Raw genomic sequence first — 15,896 nt, 5'->3', positions numbered from 1 at the left:
GCAACGTTTAAAGTTAATCACCAACTATTGGAGCCTGAATTCAGATCAGCTATTAGTTATCTGGTACTGTTGGAGGAGGCCAATTAAGGATGGCCAAGGTTCCTGAGTGAGCTTGTCTCTCACTCATCATTAGAGTTAGGCTTGTTAGTTAGCAGGACCCGCTCCCTGCCTGTCTCCACGGCTGGTTCTCTTGCAGTGAAGAGAATGGCCGTAATGATGCAGTGAGGCCTGGGAAACACGCTGAGGCTAGTTGCTTAGGCAACTGCTGCATGTAGACTCAGGTTTTTATATTGGGGTTATGTGTGTCTGTGTGTGTGTGTCTCTTATGTACAGGTTTACTACAGCCAATCCAGACCCTGCAAGTGGGAATCAAACCTATATGGATCAAGGCGCCTCACCAGCACCTGTCAATCATCCTCATACTTACAACATATACCAACCTATGTGAGTCAACAAGTCCTTTAAACCAATGAGTTGCGGTTTGGGAATGTGTGTTCGCGCGCATGTGTTTTCTGTGAAGAGTGGAGAGTGTCTTGTTACTCTAGCTGCTTTGTAGTGCGACTCCTGAGCATGTCCTCTCTGTGGCAGGAGTGACTCAATGTTAGAAGCAGAAGGAGAATTCGACCTGGACGACACCATGGACGTGGCGAGGCACGTAGAGGAGCTCCTTCGGCGGCCTGTAGAGAGCCAGTGGGGCGGCCAGCAGTCCTGACCCTTGAACTTTTAATCAGTGACAGCACCAGACATACACCGCCTCCTCATTTTGCCCTACTCATATTGACATTTTACATGGTTTAATTCCATTCATTTCTCTCTTTTGTCAGATAGCTATAATGTGAAATGTTGATAATGTTTGTGATTTTATTTTATTTTCAGCATGACAGCATGCATGTCAGTAACTTCTCATAGTTTTTCTTTGTGTCTTTTAGTGTTTGTAAAACAGACAAAACATACCATGTTACAGTATTACAAAAAAGAAAAGAAAAGGTATCGTTCATTCACATTGTGCATACATTTCCAGACAGATATATATATATATATATATAAAAAGAAGATTCTGTATGCATTCATTTCACCAGTTGAATGTTTTTATTTTATTTTTCTTCTTTGTAAATGGGTTATCAGTATTTTAAAAGTTACATTGAACATACCCTCGGACAAAAAAAGAAACTTAATTGAAGAGTTTGCTTTTGCTCTTATTTACATTTTCCTCTTCACTGCTCTGAAAAGTCACGGTTCTCAAAATTCATATACACTAACCCAAAGGCAGAGTTACTCTTTCTGCAACTCTCCACATCAGCACATGTGCACAAGTGTATGATCTATTTGTTCTGATTTGTTCACCAGCTATAACCCAGCCAGGGGGCTTATGCACCTCCCTCTCTCTCTCACAGGGCTATTTGTCTTCTGTCTGCACACAGAAATGCAAATCCAAGCATTTACCCAGCGCTGCCTGCTTTTCCTCTCAGGTCCCTCCGTTCCCCTCATCAGTGCTACCTCGCATTATCCTACTGACAGTCAGTGTTACTATTGGTTCCCTTGTTGTTTCTGCACCATGCTCACATCCAAGGTACAGTCTTTTGTTGTATTATGTGTAAACCTCTGTGAAGAAGATACTGGCTACGTTTATTTGCTGTTTTAAGATGGAAACCACTTTCCTGAAGAAGTCGAGAGGCATGATGTTTCATAAGTCTGGTCAATGTTCAAATATTCTAAGCTGTGGTGCTGCTTCCTTAATTTTTCTTCCCATCCGTCCACTTGTCTCTGTAGCTCTGTCATGACACTGCGGTGAAAGTCTCTTGTGTGACAACATGACCGCACCAGCAGCAAAAGTAGCAAGATGTACATACATAAGTGCACACATTAAATCCTTGCACAGAACTACCAGCCACTGGGCCACATTTAGAGCTCAAGGATGTTAAGACAATACAAGTCTTCATGTTTAAATGGCTGACTTTTGTTTTGGTCAAGATTAGTTTTCACTGTGTGTCCCCTTTTTTGCGACACATACAAGATAACAGATACATTAGTCTAATGGAAAAGCTTGAGACTATAACCCTAATTACTCCTCTAAAACAAACAAAAAACACATGTACACACACAAACACAAATTTTTGAACTGAAAAAAATGTCACTAACAGCAGTCTTGCACCTCAGGAATGAATTGCTTTGCTTAGCCAATGAAAAAGCCAAATAGAAAAAGATCTACGTATACAGAATATATGAATTTTATTTTCGCTATCATAATTCTATTTTATTATTGTTTCTCTGGCACTCCCCTATCAAATGTAAGGCCCATGCATGACACTGTTGAGGACTTGCGTACTATAACCTCCTTAGTTTAAGCAGAGGGTTAAAGTCTCGTGTCAGGACAAGAACAGCTTGAAAGAGGATTCAGAACAACTGGAAATCAGAGAGAAATGTATGTTATTTTTTGTGTTTGTCCAAAAGACATTACAGTATTAAAGATATTCCCCCTGTTATCTTTTCATTTCTTCCTCCAGCATTTGCTGTATCTCACTTTCTTTCCTATTTTTTAAATCTCAAGCTACATGGGCAGTCTTTGATATATTCTTCATTCTCATCATTTTGAAGCATTGTTCCACTGGAGACTGTGTATTTTCTTCATGATGTAGATGGCGCTGTGTGCTATTCAATGTATGTACCATGTTTGTGGTTTTGGTTCGTCCTTTGGAGTTATTCCAAGAAACAGCTGTTGAGTCAAAAAGAAGACAATAAAGTTTTATAAATAATTTTAACTCAACTTGTAGAAGTGCAGAAGATATTGATGTCGCTACATAATCAATGCTTATTTTGATTGCATGCAGTCAACACTACCATTTGAATCACCAGATGTGGAGCTACACAGGCTCACCTGGATTTAAAAAGAGCACATAGAGTGAAAGCTGTGTGTAATTGCCTCATACAAAGATTTAGTGGAAGTCATGGTATGTGAGCTCTGACCATATGTGCACTTAAACATTCTTAAACATATACAGAGATTATGTCCATAGCTGTGTTAAAATATCTTGACACAGTTTCTCTATCCAAGCAAAGTATGATTTTATTTTTCAATATAAACATACTATTATAAATGGTTTGTGCATGATATTAAGGAATGACTTTGAAGGAAGGAAAGTGTTAGACTATTTTCTATCAGATTGATTGATCCTTATTGAATCAAAATTCAAATGAAGATTGTATTATAGTTTTTATTCCCAAGTCGTTACACTCGTTTGTTTAGTGAGGACTACAATGAATCCATAAAATAACGTGAATGCATGACTCGTCTCTGTGAAGCTTTTTGATTTGTTTATGGTTTCACACAGAGAAACTTTCACAGACAGGCAAGTAGGATTATGGACTTTTCTTAATGGTTCTTATACTCAACCAAACTAATTGTAAAGTAATTGTTATGCCATGGTGCATTAAATATTTCAATGAAGTCAACAAGCCAAAGTAAAATTATGTTAGACATTGACTTCAAAAATGTAATGTAACCCTTGAATCTGAGAGAGGATAATATGGGACTCAAACTTGTATTAATTTTATTTTGAAGTTGTACTGATCTTTGTTATCAATAATTATTAACAACACACGATTGGAGCGTTTATGATCACAAATAAATGTAATGAAATAAGCTTACTTCTGCCATCTGGTGGTCATAACAAACAAAACTGATTTCTGTGTGTGTGTGTGTGTGTGTGTGTGTGTGTGTGTGTGTGTGTGTGTGTGTGTGTGTGTGTGTGTGTGTGTGTGTGTGTGTGTGTGTGTGTGTGCGTGTGTGCGTGCGTGCGTGCGTGCGTGCGTGCGTGCGTGCGTGCGTGCGTGCGTGCGTGCGTGCGTGCGTGCGTGCGTTTGATTTGTAGCTTTAATGCCATTTCTTGAGTGTGAAACCTGGGAAAGGTGATAAGAAAATCAAATTAGCAGTCTACAAAAGCGGATGAGCTTATTTCTGTTATCAGGTTATACTTTGAAAAATTAATTTGCTTTATTGAAAAAAATTACTTGGTATAGATTATTAGTATATACTGTGTGCCATTTAGTTTATTAATTGGTCATGTGTGACCTGCAGGCTGTTGTGTGAATGGCTGAAATGTGTCCAGGTCAGAGATGGTAATCAGGTGAAAAGGGCTCCTAGAGGTCAGTGCTGACTTGTTGCTTGGATACTAGACCTGCACTCATTCGTCGTTCTTATCCATGTGCATATTTTTGATGGTTGTTTTTCTTTTTATTCTCCTGAACACGGTGTGTCAGTGTCATTTTTGGCCTTCTGCTCACACAAATGCCTTGACACTTTATGGTCAATTTGAAAAGTCAGATTTAAAGACGTCAAGATCTTAATCTGTTGACTCAAATGTCTGTTCATGCTGCTAAATTCTAATATTTAATTCCAGATGGAATCACGGCTCTCCTTTGTCAACACTGGGATATTCCTGATAGTATGTATCAGCTTTGTTCAAATTAATTTAGCAGCCTTACTTTAATTATCATAATACTGATAGTGGGGGTTTCCCTAATAATACTGTCATAAAGTAAGTGGTTTTTAAATATTGATTTCTGGACATGATTAATCTTCTGGGGTTTGGAAATAGATATAAAGATGTGGACACCACAGTCTCTAAAAATAATCTCTCCAGCAGATGCTAATAGTAACATAAACCGACATATTTTTGATGGTAAGACAGGCCTGTCACCACCAGGTGTCAGCAAAGTCAAACAGTTCACACAGCAAGCCATTTCCTGGGTGGTTGATGTGATGTCGTCATTGATTCCAGAAAAAAATGCATGCACATGAACAAACAAATTGAAATATAGGATATGTGTTGATATGTGATTCAATATTTCTTAAGTCAATAACATATTGAAATCCTAAAGACAAGTCTGACATGGCATCCACTGAAAAGTGTGCTGTCTGTAAAACATTTTTTGCTTCAGCTTTGGTGATTCATTTCTGAACCTCTAAATCTGGATCTTATCTCTACAATTTACATTACAAAACACTTTGTGCAACACATCCTTCCTTCCTTAAATGTAGTGACTGTTTGGCATCCATAGAAAAAAACAATTTGCGAATGTAACCACGTATTCAGACCCCAGGTTGAGCCTACCCCCATAAGTCCCTGATATACCCTGTAATTCTGTGACACAATTTTAAATATGAAATAAAAACCTATAAATGCATAAGAAGACATCAATATGGGTTACAATTATAATAAAACAATAAAACAAATAATCTTTTTATTAATTTAAATAATAAAGTGTCAGTGAGCCCAGGGATGATGACTGGTGACTAGTCCTTTTTGTGAAATTTGATTGGTTGGTTATTATCCCATATTTTGTGTGTGAGAACATTTGTTACTCTGTCCAGGAGAAGGAGAAGGAGAAATTCATTTCTGTGAATTACAAAAAAAAAATGCACTGATCTGTTTTTGGACTGTGTTGCAGTTGTTTTATGTAAAGGACTAGGGAGAGTAAATAAATATAATAATCATAATGAAACCAGCATTCAAGGACGCTAAGGTGGCTATGGCTTTGTGTTGCCAATGAGGACAAGCAGGTAACATAGCATGGCAGCTGTGAAGTTGATTACTTCTGTCATATGTTGTTTGCCTCAGACTGATGTTAGCTAAAGCTTGCAGACAGCTGCTAGCCAGCAGGAGTTATGTATCGCTACTTGCATAGTAGAGTTTGATGAATTTTCTTCACCAAAAGATATTCAAGCTCTACAGTCTTTCTATATTATAACTCCACATGTTCTTTTTGTGTGGACTTTGATTTGGATCCTAATTATTTGTGGTTGGTTGGCATTCCATACTTTTTGCATGCATTGGTTTTTTCAATGGTAATATTCAGAGTTAAATGTACTTGAGTTGTACATATAGTGTGCAGTCACAAAAAAATACCAAGTTTAATAGCATCTAGTTTTTCTGTCATCATTTACAGCTCCCCACATTACAATACCCTTGCATCTAACCAAATTGGATAATTGGAATGATACGAGTAAAATCAAACCAAACCAAAACTAAACCTTCTACAACATCATAAAAGCATTAATCTGACTCTTACTGAATTGTTGTATTATTTGAAATATGTCTGTTTAAAGAGAGGATCAGATGTGGTGTGTTTCAGGTGCAGCAGATTTTATTTTTTTTGAAAGAGAATCTGTTTTTTCAAAAAAAGTCATACAAAATCAGACTGTAAATTAACACCATTTTTGGAGCGCCTTTATTAGAAGGATCAAATGCACAGTTTCCGTTCCTGTCACTCTGATGATCACATGAGCTGGCACAGGAAGCTCAGCAAGATGAACCCTCTGTTTGTGGCTTTAAGCAGCAGGAACTTACCCATCCCCAATATTCAAATGTGCAGTTCACACATGTACCTGTGAGAAGATTGTTATTGTGGTTTTCTTTCTGTCTTTGTATCTTTTTTTAGAAATTAGAAATGAGTAACTGTTTCTTGTGCTGCAATTGAAACTGAATGTGTCAGGGAACACTCCAGCAAACATGAGGATTTCCTCAAGACTCTAGTGTGCTAATGAATCCCGAACAGTTGACCAGTTCACCCCTGTCGCTGGATGAGGTTAGAAAACTTGATCAATAAGCTTGCAACAAATACAAAAGGCATTAGAGGTGCTGTAGTGGGATGGACTAATGCTTTACTGACATGGCCATGGCTGACATCCTGCCACAGGAAGCTACAGCAAAGCTCAATGGAAAACAACAAAGGTTTTATAGAATAACATCGGCTAATCAGTGTTCAAGGCTGCTGATATGACAGGTTATTATTTCAATATTTTTCTCACTTATACTTTTTCATTTGAGCTCTCAGACTAACAACAAGTTGTGCTCTCTTCGTCCCTCCTGACTGTTCATTTATTTAGCCCTGATGTCTTATTTTTAAAATAGATTTTTAAAATTTTTACATACTTTATTAGTCCGTGAGGGGAAGTGTGGAATGAAGTTACTCTCTACAGCACACTGAGCAGTATTTGCAGGTGGATCAATGAGCGGACCCTTGTCCCTCCCCAGGCTGTGGCCACATGCTGTGGACTCATCCGAACTAGTTTTGTATTCATATGGAGCTGATGTTTGGGGACAGGTTGTCAGAGGTCTTTTCACATTAGAGTGACACAGCTGGGCCAAGGAGGGGAGGCTTTTAAAAGCAGAATTTCAACTGAATTATTTCTGAGAATGCATAATACAAGCTCCATGAGAGACATGAAGGCATGAAGGGGAGGGGGGGGGGGGGGCATAGAATATCTCCAGTGACTTCTGCCTAGACATTTACCATGACTCTTCTGGAAAGTGTTTACAGATTTCATTCACTTTTTATTCTTACTACAGAGATGTGCCTGGGCTCCAATAGGAGCTCTGTATGTCTGTAAGTCATTCTTATTCAGATGAATGATTAAAGAGGCTGTGTGTCGGCTGAAGACGAAGCCTCTTTTCAACACCTAAGTCAGAGAAAACCATAGCACACTTGACTCACTTCTTTTGACTCTTTCCGTCCTCTGACACAATGTATCCAACGATCAAATACCGTATACAGCAATTTGCTCTGTGTCTTATGGTTGGGATTTCTCAATGACAGATTCTCTCCATTGTTTGCAGCAATGACATGAAAAGGATCTGAAAATAGAATGGAATCTGTCTTTGATGTAGAGATGTCACTTTGGTTCTGATTAGTCGAGCCACATTTGACAAAGCTGAGCCGACGCTGCGCTCACGCCCTCTGCTCTACATGATTCCTTTCATACAAATTGGCTGTGATTTGATTTGTGCCCGTCAGTGGCTAAATGCAGTTGCATTGCCCCAGCTTACTGGCCATGTCGTTTCTGATGATGTGAGCATGGACCGATGGTGAATTGAACATCCTCCATTTTGGTAGTTTATTTTATCCTGGCAGGATTGTATGCAGTCTTTTCAACGTGACTACAACTTAATGGGACTAATACAGTCACTACTCTGTTGTTGCCTCTTGCTGACTGTCTTCTAATCAATATCCATGAAGAGAAGAAGTGGGGTGAAGAAAGAGCATCTTTGAATCTTTTATGAAGAGTAAGCTATGAATGTAGGGGATTATCAACTTGTGTTTTGTGAATGAGCCATTACTTTCCTCTATAGAGGGAAGAAACAGTAGAAAATTAAACTCTACAAAGCAGGACATAGACTGATTAAGCGCTAGTATTGGTTCTGGTATTTGAAGTAATAGATAAAAAATATGGAAAAAATTTGGGTAATGAGGGTAGAGTTCCTATCATTAAAACTACAATACAAGTTGAAACAAAAGATCTTATATTCTATTTTCACACCATTTACAGGGATAAAAGCAATGAAACAAAAACAGAGATGCAACACAGGAAAAGAGACTTAATCTTCCTGGAGAACAACATTCAGCTTCAGAACATCGAGGAAGAGACTTTGAAAGGAGTCCTACGATGTCCCACAACTTTATGTTTAGCACAGACAGACCTGAGTGAAACAAGAGGAGAAGGACAAGAAAACAGGGAAAGTGAGAACAAAAGGGAAAGGAGAGATAAGCAAACAGCTGGGACATTCATGTGTTTGAGAGACCCAAACAAACTGTTGTAGAGATGCGGCGATTGTCTGAGAATTTACAGTATCGTTATCAGCAGAAAAACATGGACTACAAGTACAATGTTCAATCTAATCCATTCACTCAGCCGGAAACATTTCAACAGTAGAAGTGGCAACAAGAAAGTTCTGACTTACAATTTTAGACATGCCAATTTTATAAACAGTTGTTTTAGGCTTTTTTGGGGGGGCATTTGTTCCCCTTATTTGATTGGACAGTTGATGAGAGACATGAAATGTTGGGAGAAGAGAAAGGGGGTGAATGCAGCAAAGGGCTGAGGTTAGATTCAAACCCACAGCCTCTGTACGTGGGGCGCATGATATAACCACTAGACTATCATCTGATTGAATCACTGTCATCTGTTTTAAAAGAAACAGGAAGTTTTCAACTGATTCACCAATATGTTATTATGCACCCAAATGTTTTCTTTTCCAAACAGGCTGGGACACTGCCGGGCCTTTTAGTTTCACATTTGATGAACATGGCTTGCAATAGCCTACACAATTAGAATGAAAATAAAACAACGATACAAACGAAAACTTTAGAATCAGTGATTTTTGTTGTTTACCATTTTCACTTTTTAATAGCCTATGTCGACTCCCTCTTCTGGAGAACTTACACAGTCTTCTAATGGACTTTAAGAGCGAGTATGTGGTTATTTCTCATCATGGTCTAATGTTGATTTCTAATCTCTTGTTTTAACTTTGGCTTTAAAATAGCTCGTATGATTTTTGCAGCCTACTCCGGATGTAGAACGCGCGCGCGCACCCAAACAAAAAAAATCAAGCTGTGATTGCGCGCGGCAGCTGCTTGATTCAATTTTACGCGCACGCGCATGTGTGCACGTGTCGCGTGGCTTATTGCGATTGCGCTTTCGCAGTCTTGAAATTTGTCCCGCGGATGCATGTGGAGGGGGAAGCTCTCCTGTTTGTTGCAGCAAGCAGCAGCAGCAGTGTAGAGGACGCGGCGCGGCGCAGACAGCGCAGAGTCCACAGAAGTGACCGTGGGTGAGTGAGACAGATTGTGAGGACAAGGAGAGGAAAAGTGTAGGCAAACAGGGCAGCAGCGAACCCTCGACTCAACTCAGTATTTGCAGTGTTGTTTTTTTTTTTTTTTTTGAGCAGATACCCCCTAGAAAGAGTGCGGGGTACAGCGTCTGCTCGTTGTTTCAGCAGGACTAGTCCGGATTCAGACAGATCTCTATGTGATGGACCAGTAAGAGGAGGACGACGAGCCAACACTGGACGTCAACAAGTCCACCGTGCTGTGAAAGAATGGGCTGTTTTTACATTGTGGAGGGGAGGGCTTTGCTGTAACACCGGCGGATCATGGCAGGGGTACACGCTTCAGATGCTGTGTCGGGACATTTTCTGGATCCTGCCATCGGTGCCCAGCCGGCTCAGGGCGCGACCAACATGCCCGGATTCACCAGCGATGCAGCCGCGTTGACACCAACCGGCACCCGGGCGTACTTGGAGGTGTCAGCAGCTGCCCAGGGCTACGGGGCCGAGGGAGTTTACACCAATGGACGATACATGGAGCACGGCAGTCCAAGGATCGGGAGTGGCAGCCGTGATAATTCCGCCGAGAGAATTCAGGGATCTGGAAACCCACCTTGCGGCATCATGAAGGTTGGTTGGTTGAAACGTTTAATTCTCCTTTGATAGGATTCTCAAGGTGACACAAGAGAGTTTCCGAAGTGGCTGTGCCACTAACGCTTTCATAAAAGGCAATACAGACAATTCTGGGTTAAAGCCAGAGACTGTGCAGAAACTTCTAGGGACATTATAAAGTAGAACAATTGAATAAATTCCCTTCTTCTCTCCCTTCTTCCAAATGTTACCCAGTAAAAGAATAACTTATAAGAATATTTATTTCCTAAATTTACAAAATGGGTTACACAAAGCAATAATAACATAGGCTTAAATCTGCATTTGCACTCAACAGAACTTCTCATTGAAAGTCATTTTTAATGTTGATTAACCTTCCTCCTGTGTCAAACTCACTGACATGAAAGTGTCTGAGTCTTTGTCTTGTTCTTGACATCTTTTTGGAAAAAAAACAAAACATTTTGTTAACTGAAGTCCTGAGCACTTCAGAAATGCAAGCTTTCATCTTAGATGTCATTTCAAACAGAAGCAAAGTCCTAATACGTTTTTGTTGCTGCAGTGACCCTGCAGTTGCCACAATACAGCACATTTGTTCTGGTACAGTAACACAACTGGAGAGTACAGTTGTAATGTATTTCACCTGAAATGAAATATCTTATAAAGCAATATATTTTTTTAGTAATCTTATCTTTAAAGTTACAAATGGAGTTGCAGGGCTTCAAAGATTTTCAATTGACACTGCAGGAGTGAAAGCAGTTCTTGGTAGTTTTTTTTTTTTTTTTTTTTTCAACCTTTCCTTGATATAAACCTGATTTGGGGATCAGGGGCAAGACATCTCTTTGCTTTGCTCTGCTAGTAAGTGATAGTGAAAGTTAAATATGTTTTATTTTATTAATGAACTGTTCTTGCACACACTATATGATATAAACAATATTTCACATCTGATTTCTGTTGTGTTTCTCTTTTGAAGCTTTAGTGCACACACATTCATTTTCAACACAGAGTGCAATGTCTTAAAATGACAGATGCCAAGGAATCCTTGGTAAAGGTATAAGTGTTGCGTAGGTTGGACACACTGGAGAGTTACATTCTGTCATATCAGAGCCAGTTTGCTTAGCAACCGACTCAAAACACTTTGTTACCCCCAGTATTGGATTTCCTGCAGATGTGGGCAAACAAAAATAACCTCTATGTCTTGAATGTTGTTGACTAAATGGAACCCAAGCAAAGGCTTTTCCTTGGTTTTCACTACAAAAACATTTGTTCCCAATAAAAAAAAAACAACAACTTTGAAATATAAGATGGCTCCAAAGCACTAAATCCTTCCTCCCTCTCCACAACAACCAGCCAACCATTGTGAGGCTCAAATGCAATACATGGCAAGAAAGTGAAATGTGATTGATAACAAATCTTCAAAGGCTCATTGTCTGAATGTCCTCACATGATGCTAGAAAGTGATCCTGCCCTGGCTCTGCTTGTATAGAGTGATGAATTACAGTAATCTTTATATTGCTTCAAATATTTGTAGATTATTGTTGTTGGTCTGGGAGAAAGTCGCGTTTGTTAAAATACAAAATCAGAAAAAGAAACACAGCTTGAGTGTGACCCTTTGCATTTTATGATCCCAACAGTGCACTGACATGTCTTTCTTAGACTCCCCTTCTGTTATGAACATGTTTGCACATGGCTGTTGACATACATGACCCAGGTTAAAGAACAAGAACGCACAGGTGAAAGACCAAACTTTAGATTGATCGGCTGTCAAAACTGGCACAGGAATCGCTGCGGGAATGTGCACAGCATGAGGATTGCTTTTTGCATGAACTGTAATGGATTACAGTTTCTTTTTCCAAGCATGTAGTCTTTTCTTAGTTCCAAGAAGACAGAAGTCCTTCAGCAATATGCTGTTAGAATTGTGGTTGCAGTTGCTCTGTTTTTACATTGATCACATGACGGCCTCCTAAGTTTCTGCATTGAAGTATATGAAGCTCGGAGGTGAAACATTTAAGACACAGTGCCTTTAATACATCTTGTGCCATTTGATACTTGATCTATACTCATGTAATGGTACACACTGTCTGAGCGTGAGCATGGTCGGAAACTGGGTCATTCCTTCTGCAGACTTGGGCCATGTATAGCTTGAGCACACCCAGCCACACTTCAGCCGCTGTTTTTGTGTGTGTGTGTGTGTGTGAGTGTGTGTGTGTGTGTGTGTGTGTGTGTGTGTGTCTCTGCGTGTGTTGGATATGAGGTTTTAAAGGTGAAGAGGTTGCGGTTCCATGTGAATAGGGAAGCAAATGAGCAATTACAGCTCTGTGTTACTTCATTAGCTTGACCCTCAACAAGGAAATGTCAGAACAGAATTGTTGGTGAGTCCGTCCCGTAAGCAGGCATTCAACGCTGTCCTCTTGTCATTTCCTTAGCAGGTTGACAGTGTCATGCTGGAGTGTCTGCAGAGTGTCTGGAGGGGGGGTTTGTGATGCAGCCTTGTTATGTAATGCTGGACTGTGGACAGCTGCAAGGCTGGCTCCAGCCTGGCTGCTAGCTGGAGGGGGGTGTGGGGGTGTGTGGGGGGGGGGGGGGGGGGGGACTGACAACCAGCAAAGCTAGGGATGGGGCGAACAAGATTTGTCCAAGAATTTGAAGATGAGAGTTTTGCATCTTGACAAAATCTCAGAAACATTTGCCAGGCCTGTATTTCATTTCGTCTTTAGCTGTTCTTACCTTTTCTTATCTGCTCTCAGTATCCTTCACATTTGCAGAAAATAAAAAAAAAACAAATATTATTTTCAGAGATTTGTGTGAACAGAAAACAGTTCATTGATTGGTTTAAAGTATTCAAGAGAGAAGAAAAGACATGAGCGATAAAACACAGTACATGTCCACTGGGAAGAAAGATCAATGAAGACCACAAGGAGATCAGTCGGTCTTCAGTATCCGGTCCCTGTCCACCTTGGCACTCTGCCTCTTTGAGTGGCAGGATATAAACCCATCCTCTCATGACATCATGTAATAGATTCGAGCCAGTATGACCCAGCTGCCAATTATCTGCTCAAGAGTGTACTGAGATGTTTCATATATGATTGGCCTATGGTGGGGGAAATCCTGATAACTGAGAGCGAACGCTATTCCGAATACCAGAGAAGGAGATAGCTTAGGGGAGGAGGTGATGCTATACCTTATTTCATATAAGGCAGCATGCACTTCCCCATTAAATGATTGTCCTATTACTGTAAAAAAAAACTTCGCAGAAATTGCAAAACAGTGGTAGAACTTTGTAAGTGCGCTGTGCAAGAAGTACCTCCAAACATCAGATACCTAAGCTGCTTCAATAGGATTCTTTATTCTTTATTTTTGTAGGTCAATAATATTTATATGTGAGATTGGAAAAATGTGTTCCTTTGTTTTGCAAAGTAGAGACATTTCCTTGTATAAAAACACACAAAAGTGATATCAAATAAACTCAGGAACTGAAATGCACGTTCTTTTCTCAAATCCTCCTTCTCCACTCACTAACCATGAATGTTTCTGTGTTGGACCACCTCCGGCCCTTATTATAGCTGCCACGCATCATGTCTCTGACTCAACAGAGTCCCAGTATTGTAAACTGATCAGGAGCTTTTGCTACTGCCCAAGGTTGTATTGGTGGGTAGTCCTTTTTATGGTGCATTAAAGCTCATCATACAGGAGTCCAATGAGATGATATATCAAGGTCCCAAGGTTATGAATGTCATTTAATCTAAATACTCCAAAATCCTTTCTAAAAGGGTTTTTTCCCCCCACAATGACAGTGAACAAAATGTAAATATTATAAAAAACTTGGAGTAAATATTATTTAGATAACCTTAATGGCTATTCATTTATTTTATAATTTTCAGTTTGTGCTTCAAAGGTCAACAAGTGTGGAGAGAGAATTGCATACTGTTGTTGTACAGTATATTCTATTTTCAGAAAGCCTCCTGCTGAGAGACACACAAGTAATTTACTGTGTTTGTGACATTTAACGTTTACTTAAAACCCGTCTAACCAGTGGATACAAACATATGGCTGTAGGGGATCTGACAGAGTGGCAGAGTCTCTTGAATATCTGCCCCCTGATTGGCTCCAACAGTTTTTGACTGGACTGGTCCCCCACTGGCATTATTGACAGCTACAAAGCTTTTTTAAAATTAGTATGTGTTATCTTTAATATTTTCCAGCATCACCTTAAAGCCAATTTTTTTAACTTGACATTTTTCACTTTTTTTTACTGTCCTCTAATCCAATGTCCATCTAATTTGGAGGTCCTGCTTGACCTCTGTTGTGGCATCAAAATGTGTGTGTAGGGGGTGGGGGGGCGGGACTTTAAAAGGTAGGAGGAGGATATGATGCTGAGATAATCTTTTGACCATTCTGCAACTTTGTACACCCTAATCAGATGTGCTTTTACAACATCAAATGGTTCACTGCATGCCGGTATATTGTTGGCAATTTATAAAGCCATATTTTCTGTCCAAACCCTGCCTCCCTGTTGTTTTGCCAATGTGAGTTTCTCTGGTCCTTTTAAAGACACAGAGCACCACAGCCTGAACTTATAACACTGATTACATTTAGTGGGATTATCTGAGATGATGATAATAATGATGAGGGTGATGATGAGAATTGGATGAACAGCAGATTCCTGCCTCACTGCTCATATCACAGGCTTAAAGTGAATTAATTTCAAGTAATGGATAATTCCTGGAAGTTAGGGCAAAACGCATTTTTTCAAGGGTTTTAAATGTAAAAAGTCATACCCATGGCTCTAACAGCAGCCACCCCGTTCTGAACACTTGGATATTTTTGGAAGACTGAGATCTGTGCTGCGTTGAAAAGAAGGCAGCATGAAGATTTGAAGTGGTGATTACAGACGGCTGGAGCTGCTGAATCATCGCTTGCTCTTTTGGCTGGTTCTCTCAAAGCAGCCATCAGAAAATACAAACATCTAAAAAAAAAAAAGCCTCTTTGTCTTTGAATCCACAGCTTACAGTGAAGCAGGGTGTGAAAGCATCATGTTTTTGAAGGTCACTTACCCACAGAGATGCTGAGCTCTAGATCCCCAAATGAATTTGTAATTTGTCGAAAGATTGTGGTAAACATGTTGGTAGAGGAAGTCAAAATAGAGCTTTGATTATTCTGAAGTAGTCTTCGTTTCATGTTGGCGTGTTATAATATTTTAGTTTTAATTTGAGTTGGTTTATCTTTAATCTCACTTGTAGTTACATCACTGTCATTTCACTATTTAGTTAGAGCAGAGTAAAGGCAAGGAATCCAGAAAGAGATCAAATAGTTGAGAGTGTTTTAATGTGTTGAAAAGTAGATCTAGGGTTTTAGAGCTTGGGTTTGGAAAAATGTTCAATAACAGTAATTTGTCGGTGAATTCACTTGCTAATGTGTGGATTTGGATGCGTTTATTGTCCTCATGACCAAATCCAAATAGTCCATGCAGCTTGGATAAGTAGATTGATGAACAGAATGGTCGTTGCGCTTCTTGTATAGCTGTTTTCATTTCAAGGACATCATTCAGGATGAGTCACATTCAGATTAGTCAGGCTGGATATTGTCTAAGGTTTAATCTGGGCTGCAAAAACATGGGGGTCTGAAGGATGAACGGAACAATATGTCTGTGTGAGCAGATCCACCTGGCTTTTCTCCGACAGATTTGCA

At 39.7% G+C, this 15,896-nt stretch overlaps 2 protein-coding genes across 2 annotated transcripts in view; both read left to right on the top strand.

Annotated features, from left to right (window-relative positions):
- The window catches only part of stat5a (signal transducer and activator of transcription 5a), a 42,538-nt gene extending 41,463 nt beyond the window's left edge, over nt 1-1,075 (top strand). The window contains 2 exon segments of the mRNA XM_020632636.3: nt 334-444; nt 589-1,075. Of these exon segments, the coding sequence (XP_020488292.1) occupies nt 334-444; nt 589-712 (235 nt within the window). The 3' untranslated portion in view covers nt 713-1,075.
- An 8,577-nt stretch (nt 1,076-9,652) lies between these two features.
- plcl5 (phospholipase C like 5) overlaps nt 9,653-15,896 on the top strand; it is a 59,950-nt gene continuing 53,706 nt past the window's right edge. The window contains exon 1 of the mRNA XM_020632675.3: nt 9,653-10,232. Within this exon, the coding sequence (XP_020488331.2) occupies nt 9,930-10,232 (303 nt within the window). The 5' untranslated portion in view covers nt 9,653-9,929. The remainder of the gene's footprint in view (nt 10,233-15,896) is intronic.

Source organism: Labrus bergylta, chromosome 16 (genome assembly GCF_963930695.1).
Source record: "Labrus bergylta chromosome 16, fLabBer1.1, whole genome shotgun sequence".
Taxonomy (NCBI): domain Eukaryota; kingdom Metazoa; phylum Chordata; class Actinopteri; order Labriformes; family Labridae; genus Labrus; species Labrus bergylta.
The sequence above is the reverse complement of the archived record's forward strand: the minus strand, read 5'-3'. Positions and strand labels throughout refer to the sequence as shown.